General features: G+C 38.2%; 1 protein-coding gene across 7 annotated transcripts in view; it reads right to left on the reverse strand.

Annotated features, from left to right (window-relative positions):
* Positions 1-12,480: 12,480 nt before the first annotated feature.
* RNF111 (ring finger protein 111) overlaps positions 12,481-23,930 on the reverse strand; it is a 126,406-nt gene continuing 114,956 nt past the window's right edge. For 4 of the 7 annotated variants that reach the window (XM_053889027.1, XM_019441960.2, XM_019441956.2 and 1 more), the window contains 6 exons: positions 22,483-22,635; positions 21,335-21,461; positions 18,255-18,347; positions 17,349-17,444; positions 15,899-16,026; positions 12,481-14,117 (listed from right to left, as the gene is read on the reverse strand). In XM_053889027.1, coding sequence (XP_053745002.1) covers positions 14,000-14,117; positions 15,899-16,026; positions 17,349-17,444; positions 18,255-18,347; positions 21,335-21,461; positions 22,483-22,635 — 715 coding nt within the window. In that variant the 3' untranslated portion in view covers positions 12,481-13,999. The remainder of the gene's footprint in view (positions 14,118-15,898; positions 16,027-17,348; positions 17,445-18,254; positions 18,348-21,334; positions 21,462-22,482; positions 22,636-23,930) is intronic. The other 3 variants (XM_019441959.2, XM_019441958.2, XM_019441957.2) reach the window with 3 other exon arrangements.

The raw sequence follows: 23,930 nt of genomic DNA on the forward strand, positions 1-23,930 counted from the left end.
CCCATTGGGCGGCCTTACGTACGACGCGCTCTTCCTATTGGCTACGCAGGAGGCATTCCCGCAGGTGGATTGGCTGAATTTTCCAGACCCGTTTGGTTGTCATAATAACTGGTTGTTTTTTCCGCCTACTGGCTTTTTTTTTTTTTTTTTTTTTTTTTTTTTTTTTTTTTTAATCTCGGTCTCTTCTCTAAAATCAACAAAAATAAAATGGTCTCATTAAGAAATCAGACAGGGGCGCCTGGGTGGCGCAGTCGGTTAAGCGTCCGACTTCAGCCAGGTCACGATCTCGCGGTCCGTGAGTTCGAGCCCCGCGTCGGGCTCTGGGTTGATGGCTCAAAGCCTGGAGCCTGTTTCCGATTCTGTGTCTCCCTCTCTCTCTGCCCCTCCCCTGTTCATGCTCTGTCTCTCTCTGTCCCCCCCCAAAAAAAAAAAAAACGTTGAAAAAAAAAAAATCAGACAGACGTAGGATGCCTTTTCTTAATTTTGAGTAGGTCTCACCTAAGGATGTCTCTCTACGTTTGTACCGGCTGGGCGGAAGTTCGTTCTAGGGAACACACTGGAAATGCCACTTCCAACCTTTATTCCTGTTAGGGAAATTTCTAGTTAGAGCTTAGGTTGTGTTGTCCTGGGTGGTGGAATAGACGTCTCTGGGCGGTTCCGGGCAGCGCTGTTAGGTGGTCGAGACTTAAACGTGTGTTAAAGGAGTGGAAATTGTGACATTTACTCAAAAGCTAAGACTCCCCAGGTGCCTGGATGGCTCAGTTAAGCCTCCCACTCTTGGTTTCTGCTCAGGTCATGATCTCGGGGATTCCTGAGTTCAAGTCCCTCGTTGGGCTCTGCGCTGACAGCGCGGAGCCTGCTTGGGATTCTCATTCTTTCTTCCTCTCTCTTTGTCCCTCCCCAACTCACGCTCTTTCCCAAAATAAGTAAATTTAAAAAAGAAAAAAAGAGCTAAGACTCCAAAGGTAGAGGAAAATAAAAGGTAAATGTGATTTTTGTGGTTCCTGATTCATGTAAGCTCTCCAGCGTATTGCCAACACCTAGCACGTTTTCCCTATGTATTATGGTTGGTGTTCAATAAATATTCCTTGAATAAATAGCCCTATGATGTGTAGAAGATTTTGAAATGAGAAAGAAGGTGTGATCCAACCTTGGGCAGAAGAGCGGGAGGATCAGGTCAAGACAGGAAAATAAAAAAGGAAAAAGGGAAAGGAACAGGAAAGAAGAGAGAAAAGAAAAGTCCAATGGCCCACAGTAAAGGTGGTGGAATGATAATTGATAGCAGCCTCCGTCTATTTGAACAAACTTTCCCACCTGTTCTACTCTTGGAAAAAATGGCTTACCTCTGTGACTGGGGTACTAATGAACCTTGAATGAAGTTAAGTAATCTGGATCAAATTCTGCCCTTGCCCTTGCATCTGACATTTCTAAACCTGTTTCTTCTTCTGTAAAACAGGAATAGGGGCGCCTGGGTGGCTCAGTCGGTTGAGCGTCCAACTTCAGCTCAGGTCACGATCTCGTGGTCCGTGAGTTCGAGCCCCACGTCGGGCTCTGGGCTGATGGCTCAGAGCCTGGAGCCTGCTTCCGATTCTGTGTCTCCCTCTCTCTCTGCCCCTCCCCTGTTCATGATCTGTCTCTCTCTGTCTCAAAAATAAATTTAAAAATTAAAAAAAAAAAAAAAAAAACAGGAATAATTGCAGCTACTATGTGGCATGGAAAGAAGTGATGACTAAAAATTAGGTATGCAGTGAAAAAGTCTTAGGAAGGAAAAATAGATGTTTAATGTGCTGAGGTTGTGAGATTATATTTTTACTTGTTATGATATTGTGATGTTATCAAAAGCTACAATTATGAAAATAACAATCCTTACCCTCTCACAGGGCTTTGTAAACAGGAATGTTAATGTGAATGGTAAAGTGCTTTTATTAACTGACTTTACATTGTCAAAATTGAATGATTTAATCCACATTAGATTGTATTTTCATTAAAAATGGAAGTAATATTTCTTTTGTATCCTTCACTGCAACTAACCTGGAACTTTACAAATAAACTTTTTGATTCAACCTTTTGTTTAATGCATTGTGGTCCATATGTATTTTTTAAGTAGTCTACACCCAATGTGGGGCTTGAACTCAGGACCTGCAGATCAAGAGTCACAAGCTTGGGGGCACCTGGGTGGCTCAGTCGGTTAAGTGTCCAACTCTTGATTTTGGCTCTGGTCATGATCTCACAATTCCTCAGATAGAGCCCCACATTGGGCTTTGTGCTGACAGGACCCTGCCTGGGATTTTCTCTCTCTTGGCTCTTTCTGCCCCTCCCCTGCTCATGTTCTCAATAAATAAGTTAGCTTAAAAAAAAAAAAAAAGTCACAAGCTCTACCAACTGAGCCAGCCAGGTGCCCCTAGTCCTCCTGTATTTCCTGTTCCTTCCTGTCTCACATAACATTTATTGGTCACACTTCCTATATATTAATTTACATTAACTTTCTTGTTGAGTCCTCATAACAATATTGATAAATTAGGTAGTATTATCCCAAATTTTGTGTCATTTTTTTATTGGGCTATAATTAACATACATCAGTTTCAGATGCACAACATAATGATTAGGTATTTGTATATCACCACAGCAAGTCTAGTTAACATCCATCACGTATTATCCCAACTTGACAGATGACGAAACTAAGGCTCACAGCAGTTAAATGTCTTGGCTGCAATCATAGGGCTTCGGTGTTTCAGAGCTAGGATTTGTACTCAGGTCTGTGCTCTTCCCACTGTATTTACTGCTGTCATTCTATTTACATTTGGCAGAGTGGGGAAAGTTTGAAACAGTCATCAAAGGAAATCAAATATTAAATTTACCAAAAAGAAATTTCTTGGAGGCCAATGGTAAAATTCTATATCATCAGTTCCTTTTAATGTTTTTATTTTTTAGAGAGCATGAACGGAAGAGGGGCAGAGAGAAAGGGGGACTGAGGATCTGAAGCAGGCTCTGTAGTGACAGCAGAGACTAATGTGGGGCTCGAACCCACAAATAGTGAGATTGTGACCTGCGTTATAGTCAGACAGTCAACCAACTGAGCCACCCAGGTGCCCCTGTTCACTTTAATTTTTTGGTCAACTACTGCTTCAAACACATGTACATATGAACTCCAGTGGATATAGGGTAAAGGGAGTTTATTGTAGACAGAGGGTGCACGCCAAGCAAAAGCACAGACCACAAGTACTAAACTGCCCAGGTGCCTGCCCCTTCACCAGCTGATTTTTTATCAGAACCCAGCAATCTTCCTAATATACTACCATGTTCTCCCCTTCAGTTGCCCTTATCCCATTTGTTACCCACCCCACCCATTTCTTTTTTTTTTTTTTTCAACGTTTATTTATTTTTGGGACAGAGAGAGACAGAGCATGAACGGGGGAGGGACAGAGAGAGAGGGAGACACAGAATCGGAAACAGGCTCCAGGCTCCGAGCCATCAGCCCAGAGCCTGACGCGGGGCTTGAACTCACGGACCGTGAGATCGTGACCTGGCTGAAGTCGGACGCTTAACCGACTGCGCCACCCAGGCGCCCCACACCCCACCCATTTCTGCCTACCTCTTTCTGATTTCTTCTTTTCTCTCAACTAGCCAAAAGACTAGCAAAATGTATTTGCTATACATTAACATTAAAGTGTCAGTTTGTGCAAGGCACTGCAGGGAACACAGAGAAGAATAAAGTATGAGCCATGCCCTCAAGTTCAAAACAGTGAAGGGGAGACACTTAGGAACAAAATTATTACAAGAGGCAAAATACAAGAGGCAAAATACTTCACAAAGGTGAAGACTGATTCCGGGTGGATGAAGGATGGCTTACTAGAAGGGAAAAGTTTGAGCTGAGCTTTGAAGGGTTAGAATTTAGCAGGCAGGGACAGGAAAGGTGTTCAAGAAGTGGGAGTAATGAGAAGAAATCTGTGGAAAAACACGTACTCTGAGGCATTTGCATCACAGAAATGTTAAAGATAAAGCTGCAGGGGCACCTGGGTGGCTCAGTTGGTTAACTGTCTGACTCTTGATTTCAACCCACGTCATGATCTCACAGTAGGTGAGATTGAGCCTCGCATCCAGCCCTGTGCTGACAGAGTGGAGCCTGCTTGGGATTCTCCCTCCTTCTCTCTCTGCTTCTCCCAAACGTGTGAGCACGCACACTCTCTCTCTCTCTCTCTCTCCCTCTCTCCAAATAAATGAACATTTAAAAACAAATAAAATTTTTTTTAAAAAAGATAAAGCTGCAAAAGATCCAGAAAATGAGGAATCATGGGACGTTTTTAAGAAGGATAATGACTTGGTGAGAGCTTTGTTTTAGAAAGCTGACCTGTTGTGCAGCATGAAGGATGGATTATAGTGGATTGGAAAGTTAAAGGTTTCCCTGGTGAGAGGGAACAAAAATTTGATTTGGATGAGTGTGAAAAATGAAAAATGGAAACAGGTATGAAAAGCAATTTTGGAGAAATGACAGAACCTTGACAAATAACTGAATGTGAGTGACAGAAAATAATTGTAAAGCAACAAAAGTTTTTTTTAAAAAAAATTTTAAATAGACAAATCATCCAGTTTTTTTTTTTTAATGTTTTTATTTATTTTTGAGACAGAGAGAGACAGAGAATGAGCAGGGGAGGGGCAGAGAAAGAGGGAGACACAGAATCCGAAGCAGGCTCCAGGCTCTGAGCTGTCAGCACAGAGCCCAACGCAGGGCTCGAACTCACGAACCGTGAGATCATGACCTGAGCTGAAGTCGGATGCTCAACTGACTGAGGCACCCAGGCGCCCCAACATAAAAGTTTTGAGTGGTTATGTTAAAATTTTCTCTCAAGAAAAACTTGGTTTTATCCAAACCAAGTTATAAAGGAAAGAAATAACTTCTCTTGCTAATTTTCTTGGGAGGGGGGAAGCATCCATCTTGATATCTTTCATGTTAAGCAAAAGATCAACATTATCCATCCCATGAAGGTAACTAGATAATCTATTACTGGCTGAACAGGATGCATGCATATGTCCCAGTCTAGGGCCTATGAGCTTGCTCAGGAGTAAGAAGACCCAGAGAGGGGAAACCAACAACTTTCTAGTGCCTCCATGGGCCTCCATTCAAAATGATTCTTTAAAATCTGGACCTCAAGCTTGTGAGCTATCCAAGTTGTTTTGTTGTTGTTGTTCTTTGTTTTTAAATAAGTTTAATGCCTTCTATAAGCAAGGCACAGTGCCTACTACTTAGAAGGGGAAACAAGGCATAAAAACTGGGTGCCTGCCCTCATGGTGCTTACAATATAGAGATAAGGTAGATGAGAGGATAACAGTAGAATTTACTCATCCTTAGAGAGTAAAAAGGTACAAGTTCTGTTGAAGATAATAAACCACTAACTCAAGAGATGTAAAATTATGCTGTTCAATTATTCACACGTTTCCTATTCTCTATTATGACAGATAAATATTGTGAAGAACTCTAATTTTTGAATCAGAGCCTGTTAGCTTTGGTAGAATACTGAGGAGCTGCAGAGTACAGAGAGTGTCCTGGCTGGAATATCAAGTGACTTTTCAGTAACAGCCCCAATTCTGGACTTACCGGTACCTGTGGGGTGTGCAGGCCTACTCAGATCTGAGAGCCAATCCCGGTTTCACAGAGATGACAGAGGGAAGACTGTGTCTCATTTCCGTTCACTCTGTAATCCTTTTCTGATTCCTTCTCCTTCTTCTTCTTTTCTTGTAAGTAATCCCTATACCCAATGTGGGGCTAAATCTCACGACCCCAGGACCAAGAGTTCCATGCTCCACTGACTGAGCCAGCCAGGCACCCCTCCAATTCATTCTTACTCCTATTTGCACAACTGTCCTTTATGAAACCTCTGCTCCCTTAGAAAATACCACCATTCCAAGACCTAACACAATAGCATGAGTTGAATTCAGGTAATTTCATACTTTTTCATGCTTGGATCACACCTGGAGTAATGATTATTTCTAGGTATCATACTTAAATTTTTTTTTTAATCTTTATTTATTTTTGAGAGAGAGACAGAGTGTGAACAGGGGAGGAGCAGGGAGAGACACACAGAAACCGAAGCAGGCTCCAGGCCCTGAGCTGTCAGCACAGAGCCCGATGCGGGACTCGAACCCATGAACCGCGAGATCATGACCTGAGCCAAAGTCGGACGCTCAACCGACTGAGCCACCCAGGCGCCCCAATAGGTATTATACTTTAAAAAACATTAATAAACAATAAGTATCCAGAAAATGGTGACAAGAATAGCTAAGATGCTGAAGATCCAGATTAAACAAAGTCAAGGGGACTAAGGATATTTCACTTGGGGAAGATCTAAAAAAAATCAAAATAGCTGTCCTATAAAATCTGAAGATCTAGCATATAGGAAGAAACCGGATCTTTGCATTACTCTAGAATATAGAATAAAGAATAACAGTAATGGCTTATAAAATAAGTGTGCATCTTAAATAAGTACATATAACTAGAGGCATGATCGCTGCATTAGTTAGGGGTCTCCGGAGAGAAGGGGGAGGGAGGGGAGGACAGAGTAGGGGAGGTAGAAGGAAGGTAGATTATATGGTATTGGCTCACATGACTAGATAGATATAAATGGTATTGGCTCACACAATTACGGAAGCTGACAAATCCTACAATCTCTAGTCTGCAAGCTAGACACCCAGGAAAGTCATTACTGTAGTTCCAAATCCAAAGACTGGTAGGTGACAGACCAAGGAAAAGCCCATGTCTCAGTTTGAGTCTAAAGGGAAGAGAAAAACAGATGAGCAAGAAGAATTCTCATGAGAGACAAGTTTTTTTGTTTTTGTTTTTTTTTCTATGCAGGCCTTCAGCTGATTGGACAGGGTCCATCTACATTAGGAAAGGCAATCTGCTTTACACAATCTACAGATATGCAAATGTTAATCTCATCTAGAATCGCCCCCACAGATATACCCAGAACGATGTTTGACCAAATGTCTGGGCGCTCCAGGGTACAGTTAAGTTGACACATAAAATTAACCATCACAGTAATCATCTAACAAGAATAGTGCAGAAAGAATTTCCCAATTACAGAAATACTTCGCTATCTCCCTCCCATAGGTTTCTTTTACTCAGATATCAGTGTAGAGAAGTTAAAATTCTTCCACTACCCATTCCCCTGATGACTATGCTTGAGAACATAGGTCATTTTGCACACATGACTTTTCCATATGCTAAAATTTGGTTTAGGAGGGAAAAAACTAAATGTGCTTAGGAAGTTTGTAGTAGTAATTCTAATAACGCAATAGGGCTCGTTTTACCTAACTGTAATAGGTTAAAGATGGCTATAATTTGCTGCCACTTCTATTAACAGGCATAGCTATCTCCCCTCCCCTTGAATCTGTACTAGCTCCAGGATGGCTTGCTTGCATGGCTGTTGATGGTGGGGTGGGGGGGTGGGGAGGAGAGGTACTCTTGGCCAATAGCCAATAAAGAACCAAAGTTTCCTATCAACAGCTATGTGAATGAGCTAAGAAGCATATCACCCAGACAGGAAAGGCTTCAGATGACTGTGGCCCCAGCTATCATTTTGATTGTAACCTCACGAGAGACCCCTAGCCAGAAGTACCCAACTAAGCTGCTTCCAAATTCTGGATCCACAGAAACTAAGATGTTTGATGTTTAAGCCACTAAATTTAAATATTTCACAGCAATAGAGAATATAAAACTTTGGGGAGTGTGTGGCTAATAGTGAAGTGCTAAGAAGCCAGGTACACCATAAGAACTTATTCTCTGAGCAAATACTAATAGTATAGTAGTCTAGACAGCAGTTCAATAAAAGACATCCAATCCTTTTTATTTTTTTAAGTTTATTTACTTATTTTGAGAGAGAGCGAGCACAAGTGGGGCAAGGGCAGAGAGAGAAGGAGAATCCCGAGCAGCCTCCTCGCAATCAGTGCACAGGCCCGAGTCAGGGCATGAACACACAATAGTGTGAGATGACAACCTGAGCCAAAATCAACAGTCAGATGCTTGACCAACTCAGCCACCCAGGCGTCCCTCATTCCTTTTTAAAGGCAGGCCAGGATGCAGGATGGGAGACATACCACATCTCTTCCAACTTCCTTGTCTGACGCTCTTCACATAGGCTCTTGAAAATGTAAAGAATAGATTCTCTAGGATAACAAGTTTGGAGCATCCCATATTATGAGAGAATTTCCACATATGTAAGAGGGGAAAGGGCAGGTCTTTGGGTCATCCTTGAACTGCCAGATCGGAAACTTCAGTGTCTTGAGTTATGCTACCAGTCACACAGGCAGTGGAAAAAATCAAGTTTTTTCTTTATGGAGCACAATGTATCAAATGATAATCTGCAGAATTCTACATTTTCCAAAGCTTTCCCCCTGCCCATGCATATATTTGAACATTACCACCAAAAGCAAAACTGGTTTAGCAGTTTGTACTCAAGATTCAGCATAGCCCACAGTGAAAATCAGTATTTAGTGAATCCAATTCATTCTCTGTAGTGATGATAAAGAATTAAGAGACATGCAATTTGTTGGGACTAATCAAAGTATTTCCTGGAAACCCATACCTTCCACATGCTCTCTCAGTGATAGCTATTAGTCTAAAAATAAGCCTAGAAGAGGCTGATATAGGCAACTCAGTGGTATGTGCTTAATTAACCTTTAATGGGCACCAGGTTGCTGCATAACATGATTTGGTGAGGAGAAAATTTAGGGGAGAATGAGAAATTCTAGTTGTTAATTTCTACATAAAATTTTCCTTTTGATCAGAGAGGGCAAGTGGTTTGATATCATTTGCCAACTCTGATCCACTGGCAATGGCTGCCTAAAATACAGCACTGGATGGTACTGATAGGCAACTGTGCCCCTGTTGTGACTGCAAGGCAAGGGAATAAGGCAAATGTGCCAGGAATCCTCTATCCTTTGAGTAGAATAAAAATTCCAATCAATCAAAGTTCTAAAGAGGCTTGTTCTTTCCTATCTAGTAATTAGCTTCTTGGACTCTATAAGAGGAAGATTAGAGACAACACTGATCTACGGTTCAGCACCATGCTATGCTACCATTTGTTATCAAGGTCAAGGGGTAGTTGTTTTGGGTGGTACAGGTGGAATGCAGTGAGCACTGGGAGAACTTATATTCTTAATGTAAGTATACTACATTCAAAGCTCTTTGCCCTTGTTACCTCATTTAATTCTAATTAACAACCTAGTCTGTCTTATGGATGAGAAACATGAGGTTCAGAAAGCTTAAGTTGTTCAAAGCTGCACAATTCAAAGCCCTTGTCCGTCTGACACGAAAACCTATATTCTTTTCACAACTCCAAAAATCATTTATGTGGCCTGTGATTTTGTACAGAATACATAGGACAAAGAGAAGATTGTGCCCAGTAAGCCTAACCACAAAATTGGTTAACATTTTTTTTCTTAGTTAACAAATAGTTGTTTTGGACATATGGTTGGCCCTTGGACAATATGGAGGTTAGACGCACTGACCATACAGATGAAAATCCATGTGTAATTTTTTACCCCCCCAAAACTTAACTACTAATAACCTACCGTTAACTTGAAGCCTTACTGATAACATAGTAGTAACACATATTTTATATGTCATATGTATTATATACTACATTACAGTAAAGCAAGAGAAAAGAAAATGTTAAGAATATCATAGGGGTGCCTGGGTGACTCAGTCGGTTGAGTGTCTGACTTCGGCTCAGGTCATGAACTCGTGGTTGGTGAGTTCAAGCCCCACGTCAGGCTCTGTACTGACTGCTCACAACCTGGAGCCTGCTTCGGATTCTGTGTCTCCCTCTCTCTCTGCCTCTCTCCCACTCACACTATGTCTCTCTCTCTCTCTCTCAAATATAAAGATTAAAAAAAATTAAAAGAATATCATAAAGATTGGGGTGCCTGGGTGGCTCAGGTGGTTAAGTGTCCAACTCTGGGTTTTGTCTCAGGTCATGATCTCATGGTTCGTAAGATCAAGCCCTGCGTATGGGCTCTGTGCTAACAGCATCCCAATCTGCTTGGGATTCTCTCTTTCTCTGCCTCTCCCACACTGATGAGCACACTTTCTTTCTCAAAATAAATACACTTAAAAAATATATATCATAAGGATAATAAAAAAATAACACAAGGAAGAGAAAATACATTTTATTGTACTGTACTTACTGAAAATACCCATGTATAAGTAAATGGGCTTGTGCAGTTCAAACCCGTGTTGTTCAAGGGTCAACTGTAATTTTTTTTTTTTAACATTTATTCATTTTTGAAAGATAGAGACACAGCATGAGTGGGGGAGAGACAGAGAGAGACAGAGGGAGACACAGAAACTGAAGCAGGCTCCAGGCTCCTAGCTGTCAGCAAAGAGCTCGATGCGGGGCTCGAACCCACCGACCACGAGATCATGATCTGAGCTAAAGTAGGATGCTTAACCGACTGATCCACCCAGGTGCCCCTGTAACTCTTAATTCAAGAAAATTATTTAGAATGATTGAATCTATAACTGAGAGAAGACAGTTCAACCTTGATACATCCAATATTGTGACACATGAAGTCTTTTTTTTAAGATTTTTAAAAGTAACCTCTACACCTAATGTGGGGCTGAGACTCACAACCCCAAGATCAAGGGTCACATGCTCTAACAACTGAACCAACCAGGTGCCCCAGGAAGTCTTGAGTAAGTAAAAAACTCACTGTGTGGGGTGCCTGGGTGGCTCAGTAAGTTGGGCATCTGACTTGGGCTCAGGTCTTGAGGTTCGTGAGTTCGAGCCCCATGTCAGGCTCTGTGCAGACAGCTCAGAGCCCGGAGCCTACTTCGGATTCTGTGTGTCTCTCTCTCTCTCTCTCTCTCTGCCCCCTCCCCCGCTCATTCTCATTCTCTCTCTCTCTCTCGCAAAAATGAACTAATAAATAAATAAATAAATAAGTAAGTAAGTAAGTAAGTAAGTAAGTAAGTAAATAGTTATGCACGCTTTCATATGTTCACTCACAACTCTGGTTCCAATGACATTATTTTTATATAAGATTATGTTACTTGGCCACAATTTCTTCTATTTCCCATGGAGATTTTTGGAACTTAGCCTCCACAGTGGGAGAATGCTAAAGGTCTATTAAAATGGAGTAACTGAGGGGTGCCTGGGTGGCTCAGTCAATTAAGCGTCTTTTGGCTCAGGTCATGATCTCGAGGTTCATGAGTTCAAACCCCACGTTGGGCTCTGTGCTGACAGCTCAGAGCCTGGAGCCTGCCTCTGATTCTGTGTCTCCCTCTCTCCCTCTGCCCCCTCCCCCGCTCATTCTCATTCTCTCTCTCTCTCAAAAATAAATAAACATTAAAAAAAAATTCACTGTGTTTCCAGAGGAGTTGGAAGGTAAATTAGAAATCAGGATGTATTTTCTTTGGAATTAAGCTATTCTCATTTGTGAAAAACTAATAGTGAAATGTTCAGTCTGTATTTTAATTTTAGTATTAACAAATGTTAGTTTTCTGTATGTCAAACTGTTATGGTTCAAATGATGAAGTGTTTTTAGCAGCTAAAATAAAGTCACCAGAGTAAGAAAAATGTTTCAAATATCAGTTTATCACTTGCATATTAACAACAATAAAAATAAGAATTTTCTGACAAAAGAATTTTAGTTCTAAAGTATTTGGACAGCTATCACTGAAATTTTCATTTTGACATAAGATGCAGCAGGATACGGAAGACACCAAAACAAAGCACAAAAGTTATATTAAAAATTATATTCTTCTTTACTTGGCTCATTACTAATCACATTTTCTGTAACTAATTGCAGTAGCTTACTAAGCTCCTGCATTAACAATCCAGGTTTATGCCACAAATACCTGTATTAAATAAACTTTAGGGTAATAATGCTCTATCCACATTAAAAAAAAAATCAGTAGCAATTATAAAACAGGTCAACAGGTAGTCGTGCATCTAAATCTGGTGTAATATTAAAAAATAGAGAAATCTATCTGTTCTTATGTTTTAGGGAACATCAAGAGGACTCAATTGTACAGAATTCTCCCCATCTATACTTCTTCCATCCTTGGCAATGACCCTGGGTTTTCTAGTGCCAAGTCCTACACCCATCGCAGGCTACTCAAAGATAGGCTACTTGCTCTCTTCCCCAGTAAGGTGGCAGGCATAGGCCACTGTCACTCTTTCTCTGTCTCCTTCCTCTGCCCTTCTACAACTACAGCCTATCATCAAGTATTCTTTTTAAAACAATGTTATTTTCTATCCAAATTTCTAAACCATAGTCCATCCTCCATCTCTACATAAAACTATGTCAAGGCATGTTTAAACTGACAATTACTACAGTGTAACATTACTAATACAAAAAAGGCAAATAGCCATAACTGAATACAAAAATTATGCAAATGTCGACTTGAGTGAAATCACTATTTTGAACTCCAAGATGTTTAATATAAACTTTTATAAAACTAATTATGAAACACAAAGACAATAGAAATATAAGTTATTTATTAATCAATCCACTTACAAAGCAGGTGGCTTAATGCAAGCTTATTGACATCTTCACATATGATCCATGGGAACATGTCTTCCACATACAGACAGTGACGTTACTGACTGATGCATTTGCAATCTGGGGCATATTAAGCATATTTAGACAAATAAAATTAGGCTATCCTGTATATGAAAGTATCTTGATAATATGCATCCTGAAGTGGATTAAAACTTTCTCCAAAGGAGAAATGTTAGTACGTTAACTTAACTTTATATTCTATATTATGCAGTAAATCTTAACTATAGAAATTAAAATTTTTAAATCAGTGATCGACTCTTGGTAATGTATGAAGTGGGCGTCTAAAACCAGAGCAACAGTAGGTTTGTGCCTCACAGTATCTGCAGATTTACTGTTTTCAAGTTTAAAGAGAAATAAAACAAGAGACATGTAGATTCAGCTGACTTTATTTATCTTTAAACTAATAAAATCCCTTAAAAGTGATCCTGGGACCTTTAGAAGTTCTATGAATGCATAGATACCTGCCAATGACTGCAATTCTAACTCCTGACTGAATGTGTTTATTACAAAATCAATGTTAAGCAGATATCATTACTGTAACGTGCTTAGCAGAAGACTGAACAAAATTCTACATGTCTTCTTCAATTTCCCTAAAATTTTGTTAAATCTGCAAGTATGTACAATCCAGCTAATTGAAATTAATATTTAGTGTTCATCAGAGCTGTTTCACAGCAGCAAAAACTGAATCAGGGAAATAAAGTTCTAAATGATGTAGGAAAAAGATAAATACAATCAGAACAGCAGTCTATATGTATGATATCAATATTCAACTCTATCTGCGTTGTGCTGAAAGGAAAAGGATACACCAAGAACATGTCTATTGATCACTCTGGTGATGTGAATACCACCTGCATCTGATTGAATATGGTTTGTATTCTGTTCCCAGTATTAAGGATGGTATTTAACTCAGAACTCCATATTGTAAATATACAGCAGCCATTTTGTCCTAATTAAGGAATGTCTTAATACACAATATTATCATTTTCTAGAGGATCTTTATACATTAAACTAAAGCACATGATTGATTAAATTAAAGGTTAGTAATGGATAAAAAAAATTCATAATTCTCAAGACCTGGTACTATGTAAAAAACAAAAAGACCACAAAATTCTACTTACTAAAGCAGCTAATCTTGCCTGCAAGTTTAGGGTCACAAGCCCATAATATGTGCAAAGAAATGCAATACAAGGAACCATGCAAAAATACAGTAAAATGATACAGGAAAAATGTCAAACCTAGAAAAAAAAAGCTTTTATAAATACATCAAACTCAACTGTATACATAAACTGTAGGTCTAGCATTAGTTGTACCATATAGCAGAGCCGCACTCTAAGTTCAAGGCTTCCAAATCTGCGCAGGTAAGTCACGCCATCTTTGGTTGACTGCAGTACCAGGAGGATGGGAATGAGAGGGAGGGCAAGAGTTCTGAGACATGGTGTCAACTTTCACTTGGCAGCTGGGCCTCAATGTCCACTCTGCATATGGGGCACTTCTTATTGGTGATCAACCACTGGTCAACACACACTTGGTGGAAAAGGTGCATACAGGGAAGGCGCCTATTATAGGCAAACAAAACAAAAAGCAAAAATTGCAAAAGTGAATTTCCTGACAACTACACGTAGCATTTATTTTCAAATAATGATAACATGTAATAATCCATGAGTGTTTTGTAGTTAGCAGGCATCTTCCCCTTTTGTAAAAAACAAACAAACAAACAAACACACAACACTTACACAGCCTCTCTAACAAGTTACACCTATATTAACACTTTGGACAATATAATGTATAAATGACCACAATAATTAACTGTCACAACTATGAAATCAAATTATATGTAATCTTTACAATTTTAAGAACAATTACACTGGCAATTATTCTGATTTGGTTTCTATACGTGAACTGCCAACACAGAGGTTGGCAGTATGTTCCCTGTTACATAATACTGCAAATATATTTTTAATATCAAATCACTGCATTTATACGACACTTTAAAAATGTACTGCATTTAATTTTCTCTCAAAAACGTTAGAACTCATGTTGTAAATATAGCATGACATACTAATTAAGGAATGTCTTAATATGCAAATATCATTTTCTACCTAGATGATCTTTATACCTTAAACTTGAGTACCTCACTGAATAAAGGCTAATAATATTGTTTTCATGGGATAATTGTTATATCCACTTAATACTATGCTACTCCTTTAGAGGTAGGTTAATCTGTTTTGTAATATATTTGCATTATCAAACCATGTTGTATACTTTGAAATTAATACATTATATGTCAATCATATCTCAATAAAAAAATTAGTGGAAAAAATAAAAGTAGGTTAAGAAGTTAAGTGTACTACGCTATCAATTAGAAACTGAGAAATAAAGCTTCCAGGCAATACAGGATAATATTAAATCTAAGTGAACAGTGAGATAAAAGTTACTGACTTAAAAGTGTCCATGTATACTTCCATCCACTGTTAAAAGAGTTGTCATACATTTTCAGACTTCCTAATATTTTATAAAATTAGTAGCTAAAAAGAAGCGTTCCAATTACTGCTTGAACAGGATTGTCAGTGCTGTGAAAACAACTGCCTTCCATATTTATAAACCTTCATTGGAAATCCAGTGTTCTAAAATATCCTTACATGTGGTATGGTAGCCAATTGTTCATAATATTTTTTCTGTCTCTGCCAACTAAAGAAATATGATAAAGTTATCCTTATAAATTAGGGCAACAATATCATCATACAGTTCTGTTATATATGTTTCAGAACTTGTTTCATATGGCATTATGTTACGTTAGAAAAAAACACAATAGGAATAAAACAATTACTCAAGAGATTATAAAAAGAAAATGCCTAAAATTAACAATGGGTTAGCACAGTAACATTTCTAAACTGTGCAGCTGCAAAAAGAGAATTGTCCTATAAGCTGAGGGGAAATTTTAGGGCAAACCTAATTTACAAAAGATGCTGTAAGACAAACTGCATGCAGCTAATCTGGACTGCCCTCTTTACGATTTGGAGAATACATTAATTTACCTGCTTTAGCCTCCAAAGCCTCCAAATTCTCCTTTCTGCAAGATTCACAGAAGACAATTTGACCACAAAATTTCCCTGGCCAAATCCTGGTGTGCTGTGTATTTCCCATTCCCATCCCTTTGTTGGTCATACAGAGACTCTCATCTTTCTATTCTTCCACTCACTAGAAGGGAATTCTACACTTCAGATACTGATAACAGGATATGCAAGCAGTAATCTTTATTTGGTTTCTCGTCTACTTTCAAATCAAATCTCTCGTACAGTTCTGACAACACATTTTTAGATAATTAATGTCTAGTTACCTCACATCTTCACCTTCCTCTAAAATAGACAAACAGATAGTACATTTTTCCTCTGTGTCTTCCTCAGTCCCTTCTTCCCCATCTTGTTTGCAGTGCAGTTTCCTCTGTGAGAACCAATCAGTTGTTACCTTATTAGTAGAGATGACATTATTGAACAACTGAGTAAAGTCTGTGTTTATTTGAAAAACAAAAACAAAACAAAACCACACATTCACACCCACAACTTATTTCCCAGGTACAGCTGTCACGAATTAATGGATGAATTAAGTGACTACCACCACCTGTTCTTTTAAGACCTTTAAATAGCATGAAAAGCAAAATTAAATGTAACAGAAACTCATTAGTTTGAATTCACTAGTTTCTATTATTTGTAATCCACAATTAGGAGGACATACAACATGAACTCTATTTTTGTCCCATCATGAATACAGTTAAATGAACTTTATCTTACTAATGAATGGTTCAAATAATATCCAAATAAGTTATTGCTAATTATACTCATTAGCTTACATAGTTGAAAGGACCTAAATTTAATGGTAACACCTCACTAATACTCCTGGAAAACAGACAAAAACTACAAAGGCAGCAATTTTCATACTTTATTATTCTCTGTATATCACAGGACATTATTGCTTGTTGAAAGAAACTTATTTAATATGTCTGCACTTTAACTTCTAGATAGACTACTACATAAGGAGGGTAGAATATAAAAAATGTGTATCAATTAAATGTGCACATAAGTGACAGGCTCAATAATGGTATTGCCATATGATGAAGTTTTGTATAAGCTCTTAAAAAAGAATATGAGTGACTTGTGAGGGCTGAAAGAGAAGGAAAAGAAAATGTGCAAAACTGTGTGCATACCATCCACTTTGTGTTATTTCTGAAGGAGAAAGGAAAAACACATACATATGCACGTTATTGCAAATGCATACAAATATCTGGAACATTACCTAAGAAATCCTTAACTATGATTTTTCTTCTGGGAAGGAAGACTGGAGACAGCAGGGTAAGAAACTTCAAGTGTATATTTTTAGGCTTTCAATTAAAAAAATGTTTTTTCTTTAATGTTTATTTTTGAAAGAGAGAGAGAGAGAGAGAGAGAGAGAGAGAGAGAGGGAGGAGAGGGAGAAAACAAGTGGGGGAGGGCAGAGAGAGAGAGGGAGATACAGAATCCAAAGCAGGCTCCAGGCTCTGAGCTGTCCACACAGAGTGCAATGCAGGGCTCAAACTCCCAAACCGCCAGACCATGATCTGAGCCGAACTCAGACGCTTAACCGACTGAACCACCCAGGTGCCCCAGGCTTTCAATTTTTTAAAAAACTATGTATGTGTTGTTTTGGTAATAAATAATAGGGTTGCTAGATTCCACAATCTCCAAAAAGGTCCATAATATTAAACTGTATGCATTTCAATAATAATATAGACACTTCATAGAATAAATTCTTACCTTTTTGTATTTATGTGGATATGTACATCTTTCAATTGTCCCCTGGGATGCACCACGATTCACATTTCCTAATCTTTCTTCCAAATGAATCAGTTCCTGAAGGTAAGGGACAATTAGTATTAAAAACCAGGATGATTATTTCTTGAACAGCACTGTCAATATTGTAAAAGCAATGAAGTCCCATATTTATAAACCTGCAATATAAATACAGTGTTCAAAAAGCCATATATGGTAAGGCAAATCGTCTGTAATTCTTTTCTCAGCCAATTGAAGTGGTATGGCAAAGTTATCTTTACGGATTAGGGCAACATATTACTACAAGGTACTGTATGAGTCAGTTAAGTATGAATGCCAGAAGAAGATGAAATCATTGTAGTAAAATAGGGAAACAAATGAAACAATAGTTTACTGACTCCAACTTCCAAAGTGACATGAAGAAACAAAACAAAATTTCAAATATATTCAAATAATTTGTTTTTCCTGAAAATTCAAACAAGATAGTTAGCTACAAACCAAATTACTTGGGTTTTTTTCCTCCAATAATGTTTCTCTAAAAATGAGCTTAGTCAAAAGCAGTAAGTTTCCCCCACCCCAAATTTAATGGTATAGCTCTTTATCTGACATTTATATTTATTTAATTAATAAATACCTATACTCTTTTATATTAGGTATTTTCATTTATTCATCTTTAACTTTTGGGTACTTTTTGATACCAAGATAAATATTGCTTATAAATCTTTCTGTGATAACCCCCAGAAGTAGTATCAACAATTCAGATCCCCAGCCACCATGGCAATCCTATTCAACTGTGAATACTAAGAATACATACATCATATATTCTCTCTCTACATTAAAGAGAGTACTAAAGATACCGTTGCAAATTATCTCATTAATTTTATTACACACCTCAAAATTTCCCCTGAAAGGACCTCTGAATGATGTTCCATCCAATCCTGATGAAATGTAACGAATATGAGGGTAGCCTGCCATGTCAGGAACCTATTTTAATAGAAGAGATAGGCTAAATCAAGTTAAGAGTAGGCTCAAGTTTTAACACACTAAATAATTGAAACACAATTCTCTCCATTCGGCTAGTCACAAAATTGAACTTCAGTAAGTATATATAACTGCAAGTTTGCGCTCTGTAAAAGGATTAAGTTCCTCTTCAAATATAATCTCGTAAGGTAACACTTAAAATACAATAAAAACACAAACAAAACAAGAATAGCTGTTCCATGATAACAAATTGTTTTAATAAATTGTTTTATTTTGCACAAAGACTCCTAAATAGAAAATACCCAAAGTTAAGACTGCTGCTCTTAGTAGCCTAAAAGCATAAAGACTACAACCTTCGTAAAATTTTGTCACTTTCAGAGAACTTTATTAAATCATAGTAAGAAATCAAAATGCACAAAATTTTCCAATGAAACTTATTTCCCTTACTCTAACTTCCTAACGGCAATAGGTACCCTACTCCTTTTTTTGTTTGGTTCTGTTAGTGAAAGTTATTTTTTTTAATGTTTTATTTTATTTTTGAAAGAGAGAGAGAGAGAGTACAGAGAAAGGCAAAGGGAGAGAGGGGGACAAAGGATCCAAAGTGGGCTCTATGCTGACAGCAGCAAGCCCAATGTGGGGCTCGAACTTACAAACCATGAGACCATAACCTGAGCCAAAGTCAGACCTCAACCAACTGAGCCCACCCAGGTGCCCCTGTTAATCAAAGTTTTAATAGTGTTTTCTGATTCTTCTGTTAGGTGTACTCAATCCTCATTATTCATGGATCCCTTGTGAATTTGCCTATTTGATAAAATTTATTTGTAACTCCAAAATTAATACCTGTGCTCTCTCAATCATTTGTGGACATGCACAGCAGCAAAAAACTCGAGTTGTCCCGTTTCCATCTAGGGTAGAACAAGGCTCTGCCTGTTTCTTTCAGCTCTTATACTATAAACATGGATCTTTTTTGCGGTCTATTTAGTGCCGTGCTTTCCACATTTTTGTGCTTTTTACTGGTGACTTTGCTGTTCAAAATGGCCACAAGCATAATGCTTAAATGCTGACTAGTGCAAGAAGGCTTCAATATGCCTTACGGACAAAACGAGCGTAGATAAGCTTCATTCAGGCATGAGTTTTGCTGGCCCATGAGCTCAATGTTAACAACTCAATAATATATAATATAATAATAATAATGGTATCAGGACACCTGATACTTTGATGTCCAAAATGGACATCAAAACAAGATTATATATTGACTGGCTGTTGTTAGCAGATCAACACTGTGACCAGATGCTTGCAGTAACCTAAACTTGCATTTACCACAAGAAAAATGGCTCTATAGTTGTTACTTCCTCAGTGTTTGCACAACTTTACAGAATCTAACTACCGTGCTTAACAAGAGTAGACTGGGGCGCCTGGGTGGCTCAATTGGGTAATTGTCTGACTTCGGCTCAGGTCATGATCTCGCACTTTGGGAGTTCGAGACCCATGTCGGGCTCTGTGCTGACAGCTCAGAGCCTGGAGCCGGTTTCAGACTCTGTGTCTCCCTCTCTCTCTGCCCCTCCCCAGCTCACACTCTGACTCTTGCTCTCTCAAAAATAAATAAACATTTAAAAAGTTAAAAAAAAAAAAAAAGAGTAGACTGTATTAGGAAAGGGAGATTCTAGGACAGAGTACTGTTCTTCCATCTTTATGTTTTTTTAAGTTTACTCATTTATTTTGAGAGAGAAAGATAGAGAGTACGATGAGGGGGAGGAGCGGCAGAGAGAGAGACACAGAGAGAGAGAAAATCCCTAGCAGGTTCCGTGCTGTCAGCTCAGAGTCTGACATGGGGCTCAATCTCACCAACCGCGAGATTATGACCTGAGCCAAAATCAACAGCTGGACGTTCAAATGACTGAGCCACTGAGGGGCCCCAATTCTTTCAATCTTTATAAAATCTGCAATATTATTTTTTACTGAGCTTCCACTGAATCACAACATGCTTTTAGCAAATTTACAGCTTTAAAAGACAATTCATACATGGTAAAGAATTTAAAATAAGCAATAACTTTTAACCGTCAAATAGATTATTTAAATATCTGCAACTTTCCTTATGATCAAAATCAATACTACTCACCTCTCGGCAGATAACCCAACCTCCTACACATCTCCAAGGAAAATAAAAAATCAGAAAGGAACTCCTGCCCCTCAAATTACTTAAACCTGCTCTTACCCTATACCCCTCCCTTAGTCTCCTTTGTTCCTGAGTCCCAGTTTCTTGGGGGGGGGAGGGGGGGGCAGCTGTAGCTGTTATTGTTGAGTGACCCCCATGCCTAAGATCTTTAAATACCAACTTACTCAGAGTTCCTTGTGCTTATGTTGTTTGACAGCTCTTTATATGCTATAACCACTGTAAAGTACTACTCCCAACTCCAAAGTCTAAATCGCAGGTATGATAGAGCATCCTGGAAACCATTCCTGCAGTGTCTTTACCCTCACAAAACAAAACAGCTCCCTAGTCTATACCACTTTTATAACCAGTAGGTATCATGAATAGCAAATTCAATCTATCTTTGCTGAACTTGTTCTGTAGAACTCAAATTGGTACTGACAAGATCTGAGTCTGTTCAAATCAGAGAATTAGTAAAGTCCTTCTGCAGATCAGAAAATAAAGAATGAATGCATCATAACCGAACCATTAGCAGTTATGACAAAATAAAGCATATGTCCTAGTGACAGTGGAAAGACTGTCATCTTGGTATAAAAGAAAAATCTTGGTCATTTTTTATGTTAAGAAGAGTACATTTCACAATGCAAATACAAATACAGATTTCAATATATCTAGTTTTTATGGCACAATTTCAGTCTAATAATTCTCAAATTCTATTAAAACACCGATATCAATTCAGAATATTTTTAAAAATTTCCAACAAAATATTTAACTTTTCTTAGAAAAGAATACTTTTAGAAGGAGAATAGGTGAGAATTCTGATATTTTCCTCCTTTACCATTAAAGGAAGAGCTCCTAGTTGTAAGTGGTGAAGTCGAGGTGGCGCATGGTAATGGGCCAAGTGAGGGTGCAGCGCTCCAGGCGTGTAAGTGGCCGCAGTCACTCCAGCTTCAATCCCCAGCTCCCTGACGAAGGAGGAGAACACTTTAACGTTTAGCCATCTTTAGAGTGTCTTGATTATCAACAGAAACAGGGGAGCGTGTTTGCATTTTTTAGAGTAATCTAAAGTTTCTTAACTGACACAGCTGAGAAAAAGATAATTTACCCCCAACACTTAACTATTCAGCAATTAAAACTCAAAAATTCAGTTCTGTGACTATGAGAAGCAAAGCATTTGTACTCAGTTTCACATCCTACAAAGGAAGGAAATATTCAATGAATTACCCTTAAGGTTCCTTCCAATCTAAAAGTCTGATTCTACTTGAGGACCATACAAAATATAGGGTTTAGTTTTCTGGTTTATATGAATGTTACAGATGCTCCCAGGACTTGTGTTTGTTGGACAATGTCTCTGGGTTACTGTCAACAGGAAAATTAGAAGAACCAACATTTCTATACCTTTTAAAGCAAGGTCAAACAAAATTCTAGAAAGAGTAAAATTGGTAAACGCCAAATTTTCATTTATTGTTTCTCATTTTATGTTTTGCCTCAAACGTCATTGTGGACCAAGATCTCAATGACTGCCTACAGACAATGGATTCAGAAAGAAAAATTAATGCAAATCTGCTTCCATTTCTCTAAAAAAGACCACACTCCTAGGAGGATGCAGGCTCCATTTCCCTTGTCAATAAGCAGGGGTTGGTGGTGGTAAAGCAGATCTGAGTACAAAGGTGGTGGTGAGGGGGGTGGATAAGGAAGTTGTGAGAGTAAGATCCATTTAGGGAGTTAACTTTAATGGCAGATACTTCTGAAAAACAATTAACAAAAAAGCTCTACTCTCATTTGACATGGTTCTCTGACCCAGAACTCAAGTTCCTCTTTCCACTCCAAGTTTCTATAACTTGCCCAGAGACAGTGCCTCACAGCTAAGCTAGAATTCAGCCTCTCCACATCACCATTCTGTATGACATTCCACTACAAAGCATCTGTTCTGATAGTTTTACCACAGGCTCCTGAGCGTAACTTTGAAATAAACATGATACTGACCAGGCAGATCTCTCTGGAGCCTGTCGAGGATGTGAGGACATAGTCTGAGGCACATGAATATGATGCCCATGACCATAGTTTGGGTGCATCCTATGTGGATGGGGTGGGGGCCGTTCATGTGCCCGCCTGGAAACACAGAACACAAAAAGACCACTGGAAATAATTGAATAATTGGTTATTTCTTAATGTAGAAAAAAAAAAATCTAGTATTATTACAAACATCTATGAATCAGTCATAAATTTACTTCTATAACAATATATTATAAAAATATAAAATAATCTATTGATTAATAAATCAAGACACCCAAACCCCACAAATCTCAATGCTCATTTATTACAATGTCTCCAATTCAAATATCCTCCAAGGAAAAATTTTAACATTATCTTGTATGCTTTCCCTACAGCAGATATTTTACACAGAGTAACAGGAAATGAGTAGAAACAGAATTTTAAAAATTAAACACCCTAGCAAATGCTGCAGGCACAAAATAAGGGAGGAAAATGGAAACTTTTATTTTGCTTTGCTTTTATACTGTAATGACATTTACCCATTTTAATGACTAAAACTTACTTTAAGAGAAAAAACTTTTAACCTTGTGCACTGTTTTCAAACACATGCAAATACATGTTAACACATCTGGGAAACGGAGATTAACTCCATTCACATCTATATTCTGTATCCCAGATTATTATATTCTCTTCGTCTAAAGTCAGCCACATTTATAAATGTAAATAGTCATAAAATTTTAAACAAAAGATTCCAAGTATTCATTTTTAGTCTAATTCTTATTTTCTACCACTTTCTAACATATTTACAGGTTTTCATGTGTAAGCTTAATGATTTAAAATGTAATTTTTTGGCGCCTGGGTGGCGCAGTCGGTTAAGCGTCCGACTTCAGCCAGGTCACGATCTCACGGTCCGTGAGTTCGAGCCCCGCATCAGGCTCTGGGCTGATGGCTCAGAGCCTGGAGCCTGTTTCCGATTCTGTGTCTCCCTCTCTCTGTCCCTCCCCCGTTCATGCTCTGTCTCTCTCTGTCCCAAAAATAAATAAACGTTGAAAAAAAAAAAAAAAAAAAGAAATCCTGTTCAAAAAAAAAAAAAAAAAAAAATGTAATTTTTTCTAGATACTGGAAGATACGAATTTTAAATTGCCAACTTTTAATAGAAAGAGTTACTATATTAGCATGCCAGTAATAAATAGCCAGATATTCTGGAAATAACCTTACATAACTAAAGAAAGAATTTATACATGTGGTAGATTAATTAGATCAAGAATTCTGCAAACAAACAAAAAAGGAAAGCGTTTTTGCAAACATATTCTGAAAAGGGCCAAATGGTAAATATTGCTGGCTGTTTAGGCTGTATGGCCTCTATTTCAACTACTCAATTTAGTCTTTGTGGTGTGAAAGAACACACAGACAATATATAAATGAACAAGCATAGCTGT

This window comes from Panthera pardus, unplaced genomic scaffold, assembly GCF_024362965.1.
Source record: "Panthera pardus isolate Hobbes unplaced genomic scaffold, ASM2436296v1 HiC_scaffold_24, whole genome shotgun sequence".
NCBI classification, from domain to species: Eukaryota; Metazoa; Chordata; class Mammalia; order Carnivora; family Felidae; genus Panthera; species Panthera pardus.